This window comes from Protomyctophum parallelum, assembly GCF_964188405.1.
Source record: "Protomyctophum parallelum genome assembly, chromosome: 15".
Classification (NCBI taxonomy): domain Eukaryota; kingdom Metazoa; phylum Chordata; class Actinopteri; order Myctophiformes; family Myctophidae; genus Protomyctophum; species Protomyctophum parallelum.
Window position 1 is genome coordinate 12381629 of NC_139710.1, and position 17263 is coordinate 12398891.

Genomic DNA, 17263 nt, shown 5'->3' on the forward strand with positions numbered 1-17263 from the left:
TAGACCCACAGTCTGCTCCTGAACATCAGCAATCATGCATGTGTTGGAGACCCACAACCTGCCCCTCCTAACTCAACCACTCCACATGAGGCATCACTAAAGTCTGCTAGATACAATGAAATCTTCAGATAGTAGTATTTTCTTTTTCTTTTACCCTTTTCTTCTCAAAATAGCAGACTTTGTGTGTTGGTGCCTTGGTAGTTTTGTGTTTGTTTCATTCCATTGTGTATTCATCATTCTCTCTCCTCCATCCATCTCTCTCTCTCTCTCTCTCTCTCTCTCTCTCTCTCTCTCTCTCTCACTCACTCACTCACTCACTCACTCACTCACTCACTCACTCACTCACTCACTCACTCACTCACTCACTCACTCACTCACTCACTCACTCACTCACACTCTCTCTCTCTCTCTCACACTCTCTCTCACTCACTCTCACTCTATCTCACTCTCTCTCTCACACTTCCAAGGTTCTTTGTATCAGATGTCCACTGAGGCAAAAGAAAAGAGTGATGTGGGATATACATGTGAGTTGATATTTATGTTTTACCACCTTTCCATGTTATTTCTTCTCCTCCCACTCATGACATTTCTGTTTTCTACTTTCTACATTATAATCTTATCCTGCAGGTCTTGTCACGTTTCATTTCACTTCATTTCACTTAGCGAATTGTTTTGTTCATGACTTCTGTACCTTATAATTCCATTATTGTATTGTATTAGTATTATTTTCATTTAGACAAGGGATGTCATGGGAGGTTAATTGTCTAGATGTCAATGAGTTGTTTTTGTGGTTTATTGAGTCAGTATAATGGTATTGTGGGATGTCTAGATCAGGAAACTGTGAGCACTTATCATCCTCACTATTTCTAAATTATATCAATAAACAACAAATTCAGGATTAATATAAAAAAGGTAACTCTTTCAAGTTTCAACAGGGTTGCAGGAGCAGGTGAATTACAGTTTTTCACCATTGTTAACACACATTTTTCACAACCTAACGGCATTCTCAAAACTGCACACACAAAACTGAAAACCTCACACACAAAATGCTAAACCCTGACTCCTTTTCCATGATGACTCTTTGCCATCAAATCTCTTAACTGATCTCAAAATGGAACTCGCGTTTTAATTTGGTACACACAGCCATATTTTCAAATGACACACACATACCATTCATTGAGTACACACAACTAAGCATTTGCTGCACACTACCACAGTATTCACAGCACAATGAAGTGAACATTTTAAAACACACGTCATAGAAATGGAATACACATGATTGACAATGACTCAGTTGTGTGTTGTAGGTTGATGCTTTGAGATTTTACGTGATAAGTGTGTGCAACAACCGAACATTGTGTGTAGTGTTTGGACAACAAGGTGACGTGTAATTGACATCAGAGTGTAAAGAAGGAAAGTCAGAGTCTAATGCAGAAAAGGGGGTGTGATGTAGTGCAAATTGTGCCATGTTTTCGATTTTTGTGTGTAAACAATCGTGAAAAACTGTAACTGGGCAAATTACCGGGTGGTAAAGACTAGTAACTTTGGAAAGGAGATGGGAAAGGATGACACACTATCACCTGAATAAGGCAAAGGGTAGACTGACAGGTGTCTGGAGAAAACTCTTATTTATTAGGATAGGGAATAAATAATGCCTTTTTTGCTATCCTGGCCCTGCTACATTTGCATCCACCATGAGGCTATTATCCGGGACTGACTTACTGACTTATTTATTTATTTATTTATTTATTTATTTATTTATTTATTTATTTATTTATTTATTTATTTATTTATTTATTTATTTATTTATTTATTTATTTATTTATTTATTTATTTATTTATTTATTTATTTATTTATTTATTTATTTATCTATCTATCTATCTATCTATCTATCTTTATTGAGGACTTATTTTAATGAATAAAACATTTGATAGTAGAGTATGTTTATACAATATAACTAGTACGTCTGCAGCGGTTGAAGGTGGTGTCCTTACTCTTCCATTGAAAAACGGAGACTCCCTGCATGGGACTTTCTGCCTGAGGCACTCCTCAAAGCTGTCCTTTGCATCATGTGTTATTTGTAATTGCAACGCTTTCTCTCATATCTCCCATTGCAATAAGCGGCTCTCCATTTATCTTCAGAGTTGTCTGTGGGAGTCTATGATGCCTGTCTGTAAATGTAATCAAATCAAGTTTATTTATAAGGCACATTAAAAAAAAAACTTTTGTTGTACCAAAGTGATGTACAGAACATCTCATCAGCATATAACAAACAATAGTAAGCAACACACAGCAGCACAATCACAGTTCATTAACAACATATCAGACCGAAACAACAAGGATGTAAGCCAAGACAACATATCAAAGGGATTCAAAAGCTTGTGAGTAGAACAGAGTCTTGAGCCTGGATTTAAAGATTCAACGGAAGGGGCAGATCTGATGGAGAACGGAATGGCCCCCAGATTGGGGGCTGCAACGGCAAAGGTGTGGTCACCTCTGAGCTTCATGTGAAATGCAGCTGTTCTATTCTTTAAACTTTTCTTTCTTTCCTGAAAGTACAAATCATATTTAACTTAATTATTAAGTTATGTGACAATAAAGCTGCATCTGAAGGTGGCACAACCCCCCCATGCTATACTCAAGACGTTCTCCTGCAGCTTATTGGGTAGACATGACATGTACTGTAGTAGAAGAAGAAGAAGGTCCTGGCCTGTACTGTAGTAGAATAAGAATGTACTGTATGTACTGCATGATGTAATGTACTGCATGTACTGTAGTAGAAGAAGAAGGTCCTGGCCCCGGTCTATGTGCCTCCTCATAATGATCTGAGCATTCTGGGAACCCATCGGCAAAAAAAAGAAAAAATACTTTGAATTTGCCTCTGGGAACAGAATGTGGATAGCAGGATGTTGCCCATTGGTTCAGCCTTTGGCCCTCCTCTTCAGGTGGGGTCCATACATATGCTTTCATTCCCACTACCAACAATGTATACACATTCTGAATGCCCCTGCCGACAGTTTCAGTAGCGTAGCTCGGAATCTGTTCTCGAGAGATTACGATCTAAGCAGCCAACACATGTTTGATGGATAATAAATTAAATTTCCCCTGCAGGAAATATATATAATATATATACTCATTTGGCAGAAAATGAAAGAACCTTTGCATTCGCACTTACAGTACTGTCCATAATACCTTTAACACAATGCTTGATGAAAGAAAGGAAAGCTCTGGCTGTTTCAGCAAGGAAAGCAGGCATAAGCAGGCATACTGTAGCCTGAGTTATTTGCAATGTGCTGTGAGCCTTGTATATCTTACATTTTGGGTGCATGACACTGGCTTGCAACCAAGAATAAACTAGATAGATGGCACTCCACGGAGGTTGGATTGGATACCCAGGGCTGTGTACGTCATGGGCTGCATGCAGGCTTCAGGACCCAAGGAAGCACCGGGAGGAAATAGAATTTCCCTGACATGTGGTTCAACTTTTCTGCCTTTCTTTATGATGGTGGCCCATCTGTGTGAAGTGAATATGCTTTTGAAGGTGTGCTCTGGGGCTCATCAATGTGTCCGTACATGAACAAATGTGTCAGTGGCAATACTTGTCCATGTCTGTGGAAAGAAGTTGATAATAAATAAAGACTCTCCCATACATGGACTAGACCAAACATGGAATACGGTAGACTTGGTTTTCTTTAGAATAGTGTAGGTCACTGATTTTAAATAATGCAGAGATTCCACTGGTGTACAATACCTGTACTTTTGGGAGGATCTATAAATTCAGACACTACATTAACATTGGACACCTCGTTACCCAAATAAAATATGTATATCGATCAATATTATTCACTCATCATCATGAAATTGGATTATCCAGACTGTTCAAATTCACGAGAGAGCACCTGACACGCTCATCGAGTTGCCATGGTGACCATGGTTGTATGCTTGTAGAGACAACAATGGACATACAGTATGTCAATTATTAGTTAGTGCCTGTTTTATACTCCATTTATGCACTTTGATGTTTGATAGGATCATTTATGTGCAAACTGCCAATATTGCACAGGCTTTGATTTTAGAAAATAGGAAGTACTGCAGTTGTGTTCTGTCAGCGTCCCTGATCCTGAAGTGTCTTTGGAAGAGTAGTTGAGGCAGGCTGGCAACGGTTTTCATGTTGTTCATTGTTTCAGTACTTACTCAAACTACTAAGGGCTTTTATGGGGTGTTTGTTCTTTCATGGACCATTATATGAGAGGTAGATCATTCAGCCTGGGATGCTATTGAGAGATTGAATGATCTGTGTAAAAGCCACAAGTGGATGTAGATGTAGAATTATTTCCTTGGTGTGATATGGACAAACTACAGTGTAACGGTCATGACAGTATATTCTTAATATCAGGTTCGCTACATGATGCCTTGTTTCGATATTGCCGCATTTGGTTGACACAGTTAGACAAAGTAATAACATCCCTCCCTTCTTCTCTTCCCTCCAGTCCTCCCATCCTGCCAGGTGCCAAGACCACAGTGGCTTGTTCATGTTGCCAGGCGAGATCAAAACAGCAGTTGAATGAGTTTCAATTAGTGATTGTGCAAAGCTCCGCCATGGATGCAGATCACACAGGAGATAGAGCCAAGATAAGCTGAGTTATCCTGGTTTTAGTGGTTTAGTCCACCATTAAATCCCCCACGGTACATCGGACCATACTGTAAACAGAAGAACAGCGAGGAACGTTAGGCAGAGATCCATATTGACTGGTCCGTGCACGTGAGTGTGTGTGCGCGATCATCTATGAATCGAAAAACATGCACAGATAAAAATTTACAGAAACAAGTGTCACAAGTCAATATGTCTGCACATTCCACCTGACCCATTAAGTGGAAAAACATTGTTTTTAAATGTCAACACATGCACACGCACGCACGCACGCACACAGGCAGGCAGGCAGGCAGGCAGGCAGGCAGGCAGGCACGCACGCACGCACACACACACACACACACACAAACACATGCGCACACGCACAAACACAAGATTAGCTCTGTGTATGTCAGCTGTCTGCATAGTGTCTTAATTAGAACATCAAAGATCAATACAACCAATAGCAACCTTCTGACTGCTGTTATTTCTGCATGCAATGCATTTGTATATGTGTTGTATGTGATTGTGATTGTGAGTGTGAGTGTGAGTGTGAGTGTGAGTGAGTGTGAGTGTGAGTGTGAGTGTGAGTGTGAGTGTGAGTGTGAGTGTGAGTGTGAGTGCGTGCTGACCTTTAGCAAACATTCTCCCTCTGACAGGGCTGTCGGATAGTACTTTGGAGGACATCACAGATGGGCTGTCTGAACGTCCCTCCATCTCTCACATGATTGATCATTTATTCAATTGTTCCCCATTGTGTTCATCACAGTCACATGTTTTAATCTAAATCCAATTTACCTGGGCTTGTGGCTGAGGGCTTTGGACATGGAGCCACTCATCAAGAGGGAGAGGGCGTATCACAGATGCAGCTGATTGAGGAATGGGAAAGTGTGTGTGTGTGTGCGTGGTGCTTGAGAGAGAGAGAGAGAGAGAGAGAGAGAGAGAGAGAGAGAGAGAGAATGTGTGAGATTATTTAAAATAGCTGTCATACTTGGTTTCTAGTTTCTCCACTCATGTCATTCTGTTGAGAACAAGTACTCACAGTTCTGTCTCAGGTCAAGAGTGAAAAGCCATGTTCAGACGCTTTTTCTGGGTCGATCGTTGACAGTGTCAAAAGTGCTGAGTCAAATGAAGGGTACTTCCCTGAAGGGGAAATGAAGGGTAGCCTCCCTCTTGCTCTGCCTCGCTCCATAAAACGAGTGCACCTTCTCTTTAGGATACCAATGTTATCCAATCAGGATATAGAACTCACAGACTCATACAGATTAAACAAGTGGAATTGGAAGTGATGCTCAAATGAGCAGACAAAATTGGAACAACAATTGAAGTTGATAAATGGGTACTCTCTCCTGATTGGCTGGAATTTAGCAAAACACCTGAAAATGACATTTCTGTTTATCAAAGAGGCGGAGAACCTTTTAACAAAACAACGTTTTGTTTTAACCAAACAATATCACTTACATTCCTTTCGGACATGTGACTCTTGTCTGGCTGATGGATTACAGCCGTTGATTATTGTCTGTTGTCTATTTATTGTTTTTGTGTATTGTATCACTTGTGTGGTACATCAGAGGTGGCGGATCGATGAAGCATTGTAGCGACCATCACCACTAGTTATAATATACGTATATTGAAGCTGTTGGCTGAGCTCGTTTTGGTGGCAAGAAATACATAAACTCTACTGAGAACAGGCAGGATAATAAAGGAATAGGCAATATGAATTGAAAAGGACAGCAATAGTATCCAGGTTGTATGTAGGTTACCCACTTGTGACAAAAAACCGAGAGGGGGGGGGGGGGGGGGGATTACGAGCCGAAATACTGTACAGATTTTTATTTCTTAAGCACAAACACAGACAACAGGCTGTAGCCTACTTTACTGATCCAAAAGTGTCATCACATTCCAGTGTTGAGAAATAATAAGCCTTGATAGCAAATAATAAACTATATATAGGAAAAGATATAGGAGTCCTGCTCTCCTATGTAGCTCCTTGATACATAGTCCATTAGGGTATGGAAATAGTGATGTTGTTGAGCTGTTATGTAAGGATTTTGCATTCTACTGAGGAGATCACAAATACTAGAATCAAATGCTTGAGCTCTGAAAGCTTTTTTCCAGAAAAGGATATTTGAATGCCAGTGTTGGTATCACAACACTCTTAGGGAAGTTAATGCAACTGATGATGATGATGATGATGATGATGGTAAGAATGATGATGTTGGTGATGTTGCAGATAATGGTGATAATTAAATTCCTCTTACCCTGATCATCATCACAAAGTATTAAGAACAGAACATACAATTGCGTTGCCTTATAATTGCTCTGCAGCTGCCAGCTGGGCTTGTGGGCGGTTTGCAGAAATGTGGTACCGTAGGCAGGAGAGCCAGTGTCAAACATTGGCCATGATTTGAGATCTAAAAAGTAGCCTTTTGACAGCTATCCCTGTGGTGTAGCTAATTGGAAAAAGTCAAGCCGTGGGTGTTATATCGGGATTTTGAGAATCAAATTCTCAAGAAGAAATGCCTTTGCTTGGCAAAACTGCACATCAATTATTCTCTGAAACTGCTGTTCACTCATCACAGTCTCAAACAGTATATGAGGATGCCATAGGCTTACCTCTGTAGGCCTACATTGTAAACACCTACTGTAGCTCCCATGGCGTGAGGTGTAGAAAGAAAAAGTGGTTTATAGCGCCCTCAAGTGGCAGGTTAAGAATGTACATCCTATACTGTTCCTCTGCTATGGCTGTTACATGTGTGTCATGCTTGTCAGTGTGAAGGCGTGTGATGCAATAAAGAACTGATGCCTGTGTGTGCATCATCAAAGCAGTGGGTTTCACACATAATCGAGTTCATGCTTTCTTCTCTTGTTCCATGTGAGATGACAACAAGCAAATCCCACAGCACATGACTCAGGCAGTTAAAAAGGCAGCTAAAAAGCCTGTTATCTGCCTCTCAACTTTAAGGACGGATTAAAAGAAAAGGAGCATTCCTTCAGTTCTGTATTCATCCCCTCCCACTGGCTACAGAGGATGCGATTAACGAGTGGCGATTAACGAGTGTGAAAAGAGTCCTGAAAGAAAAAAATCAAAAAAAATTCAATGCAGCTTTCATGTTTCATGTAGGCTTGTTTGTTTTTCTGCTTTGAAGTTCAAGTGCGTTCCATATTCCTCTTGCCCTCTTGTCTCCACTTATCGCCCTTCTTTAAAGTCCCCTTTCTTCATTCGTCTTTGTCTCATGTGCCGTGGTCTCCGCCTATCCTCCATATTCCTTTCCTTTACATTTCCTTTTCACTCCACCCTTTCAATTAGACTTTTCTTCCGTCTCCATTCCTCTCATGTCTGGTGCACCTCTGTCTCGGTTTGTGAATTTCAGTCCCTCATTACCAGTCTAAGCAGCTCATCAGTTTAAATGTTCATTATGCTTTTATATAGAATATTGATCTTGAATGTAAAAAGCCACGACTGATCTATTTGAGGTGCCATTCAACGTTCAGAACAATGGAGGAAAGATGTTATAGAACCTTGTGAAATAATTAACAGCCATATTATTACGTTTTTTACTTAGACGTCCCACACATATATCTCTATCTCTCTCTCACTCCCACTCTCTCCTTGTGTGAGATACCAGGTCAGGTGGATGGCTATTTAAAACTTATTTGCAAGAGGACCCATTAAGATAGTTCTTAATAGTTTGGTGTCAGCTTCCTGAAGAGAGAGGGATTATCACTTCTGTCCATTTTCACCCACTTTTCTGGCTTGTGCACATAATTTCTTCTTGAGAAGTTCCAATTAATTTTTCTCTTTGTATATTCTCTGTCTCTCTCTCTCTCTCTCTCTCTCTCCCCCTTGGCTTCTCTTTCTCTCTCTGTAGTATGAGTGTTTGAAAATTATTTTCAAGTCTTTTTAGCCATTTTCCTCTGTACCGGTACAGTATATTGAGTAGTAGTGACATAATAAAGCATAAAAGTGTCTATCTATCTTTGTCTCTTGATTCTCTTCAGCTGCCCCCAGTACAGATGACGTAGCGCTGTATGTGGGTATCGTTATCGCGGTGATCATGTGCCTGGTCATCTCAGTCATAGTGGCGCTCTTCGTGTACCGCAAGACTCACCGCGACTTCGACTCCGACATCATCGACACCTCCGCGCTCAACGGAGGATTCCAGTCTGTCAACATCAAAACTGCAAGATCAGGTGAGGACGGACACACGGGGGGTGAAATTATTTATCATTTTGTTACACTATTATTATTATTATTATTATTATTACCCTTATTATTATTATTTATTGCTATTTCTGCTTCAAATAACACTGTTCTGAAGGAGAGATGAGGGAACATAGTTTGTCCTCTAATAAAATGCCCTTTGACTGAACCCCGACACCATAGTAAGAAGAATAATGATTGTTAGGACACTGGGCAGGGAAAATCTGGTTTAATACCATCTTTCTAGACCAGTGTGTATAAATGTCCCGTAAGAGCTACATGCCTCTACCTGGATGTATGGATTGACCCTGCCGTGTTTGATAACAGATGTGCTACTGGTTACTGTCGGCTGGAGAACCTCCTTCGACAAACATAAAAAGTAGAAGTTTGGAGTTTCAAGGTTTCTGCCTGACAGCGACGTAACTAAGAAAGAGGCTGTACCTCCACTCTAGATGAACTCTCCTTGACCCCTTTCCGCAGGCTTTGCAGTGGTGCTGATACTATCAGCGTGGCACTGACTGTCAATCCACACTGTATGTGATTCATCTCTCTCAAACGGACAGCTCTCTCTCTCTCTCTCTCTCTCTCTCTCTCTCCTCTCCCTGTCTGCTGCAGTGAGATCCCAAGCAGACATTAGTTGTCTATCTTTCTGTTTAAGTGGAGTCATATTTCACTCAGGTCCTTGTCCATACTGTAGCTTCAGCATCTCTAAGTATATGAGCTGAGGGCGGAAGGTGCGCGTATAGATACACACTGCAGCAGACAAGCTGACGCGACAAACACCACCCCGTCTCATTGTTCGTCTCTTTGCTTCTGGGTCCAAAGCTGCCTCTGCCAGTGATTCACAAGTTTTGTTTTGTTAACCCCAAGAGGAACACTTCAGGAACTTCTATCTAATGATATATTATGTAATAACATATTTGGAATCTCTCTCTCAGTGCCAGAGTCACAGGCTGTGAACCGCTGATCAGATCTTGTACTGTGCTAACTGGCTCATTGCACCAGCAAACCATCAGGCTGCTTGTCATCCGTTGTTGAAAGAACATTTTAGATTACTATAGTATTAACAAAGGCCCATCTTTTCTCTCTCTCACACACACACACACACACACACACACACACACACACACACACACACACACACACACACAACATGCATGCACACGCCACACACACATTCTGGCATTCTGTTAGTCATTAATTAAATTTCAGCTAGGATGATTTGGCATGAATACCCGCTGGCTTTAAGAGTAAACAGCCTGATGAGAGCGTGCGTGCGTGCGTGCGGGGCGAGCCGCAAGTAAGGAAGAGATGGATATAGAACATATACAGTCCATCTCATCTTAGGCCAGGGTTTTGTTTTTTCCCAGCAAGCTCTGAAAAAAGCATAGTTTAATTTAACATAGATGATGGACAAAAGCATAGTTTAATGTAACATAGATGATGGACAAAAGAATCCCAAGTCTCTTTTATAGCACTCTACAACATTGCTTAGCACAAACAAAACAACAACACTAACATAAAACATTATTCTCCAGGCAAAATCTATATGCAAGTTGTGACATGCATGTTGATGAGCATGTTACACTAATCAGCTAATCACTTGTTCTGGCCCATGGCTAACGCTAACCTTTCAATGATTAACCGTGAGAGGAAAATGGAAGCTCAGAGTGTCCATCCTCCTTCATGTAGCCACTTAGACACATAATGTAATCACCGCTACATGTGTGCATGAGGTGCTTGATTGTGTGACAGTGAATATGAGCACGTCGTCCCTTGGGTGGACTGTAAGCTGTGTGTGTGTGTGTGTGTGTGTGTGTGTGTGCGTGTGCTTGCGTGCGTGCGTGCGTGCATGCGCGCGTGCGTGCGCGCGTGCGTGCATGTACATTAGCATGCAACACTACACATGCAAATGTCAAGGTATAACCATGGGACACAGAGCATTGTGTGCCATGACAGATACAGTAGATGCTGATGCGTTTTGCAATTAACGTTGCATTACTCACGACAACTCAAGGGCACACATGTCGCATGTTGAACATCTTGTGGCGTTAGAGAGTGATTGAGATGAAAACATGGCTGCTAATTAGCAGACTCTTCGAATATTTTGCCTTCGGGGTAACATTATGACACATGCTATTCTACAGGCGATGGGAGTGAGAGAGGAAGGTTGGATTGCAATAATCACAGAGGACTTGATATTGAGAACATGCTGTTTAATTAGTAGAATCTGCATGCTATCCATCGAGGTACAGTATACGTCCTGCTAGGATCACTTTGTAAGTTCCAGGCCACAGGCCGAGGACACACACTTAAGAGAATCATTATTAAAATGGTGTGCGATTAGCACAGTCCAAGCATGCACCAGGTGAAACTGTGTCAGTGCAGGGTTTCAGGTAGCCGAATGAAATAATTACAGGGTCGTGGCTGTGCCTCAAAAATGGCAAAGCCACGGCCACCAGCAGGGTCAGTGGCATTTTTGTGGTGAGAGAAGGGCAGATTATTTAACATAAGAATATCGGTTACAGAATAGAACCTGGAGGATCATTTCACAGGTCCTTTCAGTGCAATCTCCATGTATTGCGGCCAAGTGTGTCATAATATATTAATAATTATGTTATTCAGTATTCACTTATTTCTCTCACTTACTGCTCCTGCCTCCTTCTCTCTGACCCTTGCCTCATCCCTAGCTGATCTCCTGACCGCGCCTCCTGACTTGACCAACGCTGCAGCCATGTATCGTGGGCCAGTGTATGCCCTCCATGATGTTTCAGACAAAATCCCCATGACCAACTCCCCTCTGCTGGACCCTCTGCCGAATCTGAAAATCAAAGTATACAACTCCTCTGGCCTGGTCACACCCCAAGATGACCTAGGAGGGGACTTCACATCTAAACTGTCTCCTAAGGTAAGGTTGCATTCTGTTGCTCAGCAGGTGGAAGTGGTCAACCCAGTGCAAAACATCAAGTAAGGTATTATTATATATGTTGTACTGCTTTGCCCCAAGGGTTTTTGTTTTTTACTTTACTGTGACAACTTAATCCTCATTTCAGAACAGGGTGAGCTAGCTTTGCCCCATGGCAATGTTCCCAGAGCAGTTTCTTTCCCTGCTTTGTCTCGATAAGCAAACAAAAAGACAGAGCTTGTCAAATACATTGAATGGAATTAAATTGTGAAAAAGTGGCTGAAGTAGCAGAATCTCTCAACTAAACTCAAGTCAATAAGTCGAATCATTAAAGGCCATTAAATGGTAAGATAGAGAGGCTGTTGTTACTGCAAACAGAATCACTAAACACAATACAACTACAGTGAATGAAATCTTTTTTAAAACCTTCAATCTTTCTCCGATGACTATGACCTCTATAGTACATTACCCCCCATTTTACCAAGGTTATTCGCAAAGAAAACCACAAATATGAGTGTTCAAAAACACATACTGGCTACTGGCTAGACAGAATAATAGACCTGTAATGCCTTTGAGAATTCAACTGAGTACACTACATTTACAGTACATATAATCTTAGATATTTGAAACGCTGATGCAGTCCACAGTGCATCTATTAATGCTTCATCACTGGACACTTTCTCTCAACTGTTTTTCTTTCTTCTCCTTCACATTCAATATATTCAATATATTCAATATATTATATAATATTCAATATATTACGACATGTCCTATGAACTGTGCTGCTTACTTTCCAGGTGACCCAGTCTCTGTTGGATAACAGCGATACCATGAACCTTCGCAACCAGAGCCTGGCACGGACGAGAGACCCCTCCTGTACCGCACATGGATCCTTCAACAACCAGGGAGGACACCTCATAGTGCCCAACTCTGGTAACATTAAGCCTGATTTACACTGAGTTGCGTGTCGGTGTCACACACCAGAAATAGCCGATCTACAAGCTGTTATGAGCTTGTACAGCTTTTTGGCGAGCCAAATGGCACACAATCAAGTATAAATCAGGCATTAGTGCTCTTTTCTGGAGTAGCCATTTTCTTACCATAATCTGATCGACGTGAATATATCCGCTATAGCCACTGGAGAAAGTCGCCCTGAGCAGGTTTATCGGCCGCTCGCTTTTTACAGAAGCCCATTTGGGACAAAACTCTGTGGTCACATTTCTGACATTATGAAAGACAGATGTAAACAAAAACATCACACCCGTGTGAGTGGTGCAACTATACTTGTCTTGTATTACTGTACTGTACTGTACTGTACTGTACTGTACTGTACTGTACTGTACTGTACTGTACTGTACTGTACTGTACTGTACTGTACTGTACTGTACTGTTGTAATAGTTATAGTGCACAGTGTAAAGCTCAACAGTGCCACTTGAAGGTAGGTCACCCAGCAGTATTGCAGCTGTTCATACTCCGGTCCAAACAGATATACATAGGGACATAGGGACACATGCGGCCAGTCATTGGAGAAAAAAATGAAATAAATTGTCGAGCGATCAAAATAAACGATTTATAGTGCTGAGGTGCCTGATAATGGATATAATAACATTTGAATTCGGTAAGAAACGGCTACTCTGGAATTCTCCTTTAGTACACTCAGGCCCCTTTTCCACCGGTTGGTTCCCAGTGGGAACCGGTTCAGTTCTTTTTGGTTTTTAGTCCATGAGCCAGAGCTCCAAAATTGAAACGTGAATTATGAATTGAGTGGGCAAAACCATACCTATATTAGATTGTTATCACCATGAAACTTCCCCAATTGAGTACTTACACGAAGACAATGATTTATTGTATTACAAATTTTACATTTTTAAATATGCAAATGAGGCATTATGTAGGAAAATATGCAAAATAATCGAAAATATGAAAAAGCTACTACTGTGGAAGGGTTATCATGTATTTATTTACTTGTATTGATCCTATAAACAATTTAATATAGTGTATAGTTCGTCCACAAATGTTGGACCTCTGGCTCATGGACTAAAAACCAAAAAGAACTGAACCGGTTCCCACTGGGAACCAACCGGTGGAAAAGGGGTCTCAGTGCTGGGTCTGGGTGGATCCAGCCACTCACCTAAATCTGCAATAACCAGATGAAAACCCATATACAGTTTGCAACTGCTACTATTACACTGTACAGGACTAAACATTACCCCAATGATGTGCTATATGATAATGTAGGAGTTCTCTCAGGCTAGATTAAAATGTCTGCCATACTTTTTTGACTATCAATCACATTAAAGCAGTGCAGTGGGTAGAAACAAGCAGCAACTGTACAATTATCATATCACAATTCACACTAATACTGTACAATGATTAACTCAAGTAGAACAGATTGATTGATTTAATAATACAGTTTTGTGCATTGAAATCAAGAAATCTGAGGTCAGAATTCATCGTCAGTCAATTTAACATTTTTGAAATATTCAGCACATGCATTTCTCTACTCCTTCCCTGTGGTTCCCTCCTGCAGGTGTGAGCTTACTGGTTCCAGCAGGGGCAGTGCCTCAGGGTAGAGTGTACGAGATGTACGTGACCGTGCACAGGAAAGACAGCGTGAGGTGAGTCGGCCATCCTGATTGTTTGTGTGGTAGTATGGTGAGCCTTTACCCTGTAAATGGTGCATTTATATAGCGCCCTTATCCAAGGCGCTTTACATAGATTGTGCATTACATTCACCCATTCACACACGCATTCATTCACCGATTGCGGCGGAAGCCATGCAAGGTACCAACCAGCACATCGGGAGCAATTTGGGGTTCAGTGTCTTGCCCAAGGACACTTCGACATGTAGACAGGAGGAGCCGGGATTTGAACCGCCGACCGACCCATGGATCATTGGACGACCTGCTCTACCTCTTGAGCCACAGTCGCCCAGTCGACATGGGCTTACGGCACACAGCGAGGGATGAATCCATGTCCTTATTTCCAGTAGGTCTCGCCGGCGGGACGCTCCCCTGCGTTGTGATTCAGTCAGTAGCAGTCGATCCACACGGCAGGGGTCCAAAATAACCATTAAAACTCTTGCCTTTTCGGAATTGAGAACATTAAAATGTCTCATACAGTATATGAATTGAGGACATTCAATTGTCTTGTGTAACATTACTGTTCTACACACAGAAGAACACTTGGATACATTAATGCAGGGTTCCCCAATAGGCGGTCCGCGGAGCGCCCCCTTGTGGCCCATGGAAGAATTACAAAATAAAATGTTTTTTTTTTTGTTTTTTTTTGAAGGGTCCCAGATATAAATGGCATTAAATGGGGGTCAGTAGCCTATGCATGTCAAACTGGGCATCCTTTTCAAATGGGGTCTTGCCCTGAAAATGAATTTTCAGGGCAAGACCTCGACCTCGCGCGTGCAGACTCGGCCCCCAGCCTGGTATGCAAGTCAAAATATGGCCCTTGAGGAAAATTAATTGGGGAACCCTGCATTAATGGTTTGACTGCTTTTAGTTAGTCAGTTGTTTTGCCATCATGAATATGTAATGTATAAAATAAATTATTGAAATCCGTAACCTGTATCAGAAGGGACGGGGGGGGGGGGGTTAATGACATACTGTAGTATTTAGTCGGGAAAGCATTCGGGGGGGAAAAATGAATAGACCAGCCATCCCTTAATAGTGCAGGGACATTCAGACCCTTCTGACCCCCCCTCCGGCCACTACGGCGTGGTGGGGTCAGGCGGTATAGAGCAGAGGTTCCCACATTTTTTTACCTGTGACCCAAACTAGTGAAAATAGCAGATCTAGAAGATCTACAATCCCTGTGACCCAAACTAGTGAAAATAGCAGATCTACAAGCTCACAATCGCCTTATGAGCTTGTAGATCGTCTATTTTCACTACTACTTCAACATTTGTTTTCAGAGTAACTGAAAACAACAATTTCGACTGACATCTAAAAATGGTGATTTGGTAGAGATGTAATTTCATGTGGCAGCACTGTGTCCTGCCTCTGTTCTGCTTTGCCCCTCAGAATACTACAGACTCATACAATGCATTTACATAGAGAATAGTTAAAGACTGAAGCTTTTTTACATGTTTCCCTATTTCTGTAATGAGAGCTACATACAGTAACTGCATTTAGGGTATGAAGCCAATCAGTCAAAACAGTCAATAGTAGTAATAGTACTAAAAAGAAAAAGAAAAGAAAAAAACCTTTTTTTAGGGGGGCTAGTGTGTGATATGAAATGTGAGATGTAATTATATTCCATCATATTCACATGCTTTTGGAGAGAAATGAGACAGACTCCATGCAGTCACTTTCAGTAGTAGATGGTCGTTATTGATGCTCATTAATGCATCAAGGAAGGCAATTATGTTTTTGCACTGTCAAATAGGTATACATTAGGGTTTCATATTTTCCCGGATTTGTCTCATTTTAATTCCTTTTCCCGGGCTCCCGCGGGAATTGCCTACTTTATGAAAAGTCCGATTGGGTGTTAAAATAGCCAGCACGGCCAGTGCACAACACCCTGATTATACTGGGGAGAGAGAGAGAGAGAGAGACGCTGCGTGCTGATGGTTATAAAACAAATTGTAGCCTACTCATCTTAGTTTGTGTTCCGTTTCACGTTATTGCTCAGTGACGCACACATGCAGGCAAAAGCGACAATGTCCATCACGGGGAAAGGAAACTCTTCACTCCGTCGATAAAACACACACTCCTCATGCAGAGTGATTAGGCTACTAGTACTGATTGACAGGTGCAGCAGCTTTGGGAGCGTGCCTGAAGATGTCTGTCCTGGAGAGAGTGACTCCACGGTGCTTGTCCAGCGCAGACAGATAATTATACGTTCTCCTCAGACATTCATATTTTTCTAAAGTGTATATAAGCTCTGTAGGCCTATCTGGTTCATTGCGGGAGGATGCATGCAGGATTCGTGGGCCGCGGGGTCCCGCTGATTTCATATTGACTGCCCGTGCCTGCCCGCAGGTATTTAAATACCGCCCGCGCCGCCAACATTTACGTTGGGTCCCGCTGGCTCCCGTTCCCGTTGCAGCCCTCGAGTGTGATCCATAATTCCATATAAATATCATCAAACATGTTTGAAAATGATGGGAGGGTTCAGATTGGACATTTGACCACTCATAGATCAGGGGAAAGAACGTCCACTGTGTGCAAACTCCTTTAGTGTAATTTCTAACAAGAAAAAGCCACAACCTCCGGGCGGGAAATTGCGTGCCCTGTACCCGGGAGGCCCGGAATCCCGGTATTAAACCCTAGTCTACATCTATCCTAAGATGCCATCAAAGAAAAGAAGAAATGTTAACTCGAGCTAGGTTTAAACATGAAAGCATGTTTACAGTTGTTGCACAGAAATTAAGTAATTTTACATGAAAAGTAATGCTACTTTTGCAATGTAGTTAAATAAAAATTGTGAAAATCAGCTTGGGGGGATATAAATCATAAAAAAAATAAAAAACTCATATCGTGATACATATCGTATCGTGAGTTGAGTGT

The 17263-nt window shown here is 41.6% G+C and overlaps 1 protein-coding gene across 2 annotated transcripts in view; it reads left to right on the top strand.

Annotated features, from left to right (window-relative positions):
- Positions 1–17263, top strand: part of LOC310872491 (netrin receptor UNC5C-like) — a 264096-nt gene that overhangs the window by 221605 nt on the left and 25228 nt on the right. Inside the window, exons 8-12 of one of the 2 annotated variants that reach the window (XM_083784393.1) lie at positions 468–524; positions 8634–8825; positions 11526–11743; positions 12538–12673; positions 14272–14359. In XM_083784393.1, the coding sequence (XP_083640519.1) occupies positions 468–524; positions 8634–8825; positions 11526–11743; positions 12538–12673; positions 14272–14359 (691 nt within the window). The remainder of the gene's footprint in view (positions 1–467; positions 525–8633; positions 8826–11525; positions 11744–12537; positions 12674–14271; positions 14360–17263) is intronic. The other variant, XM_083784394.1, reaches the window with a different exon arrangement.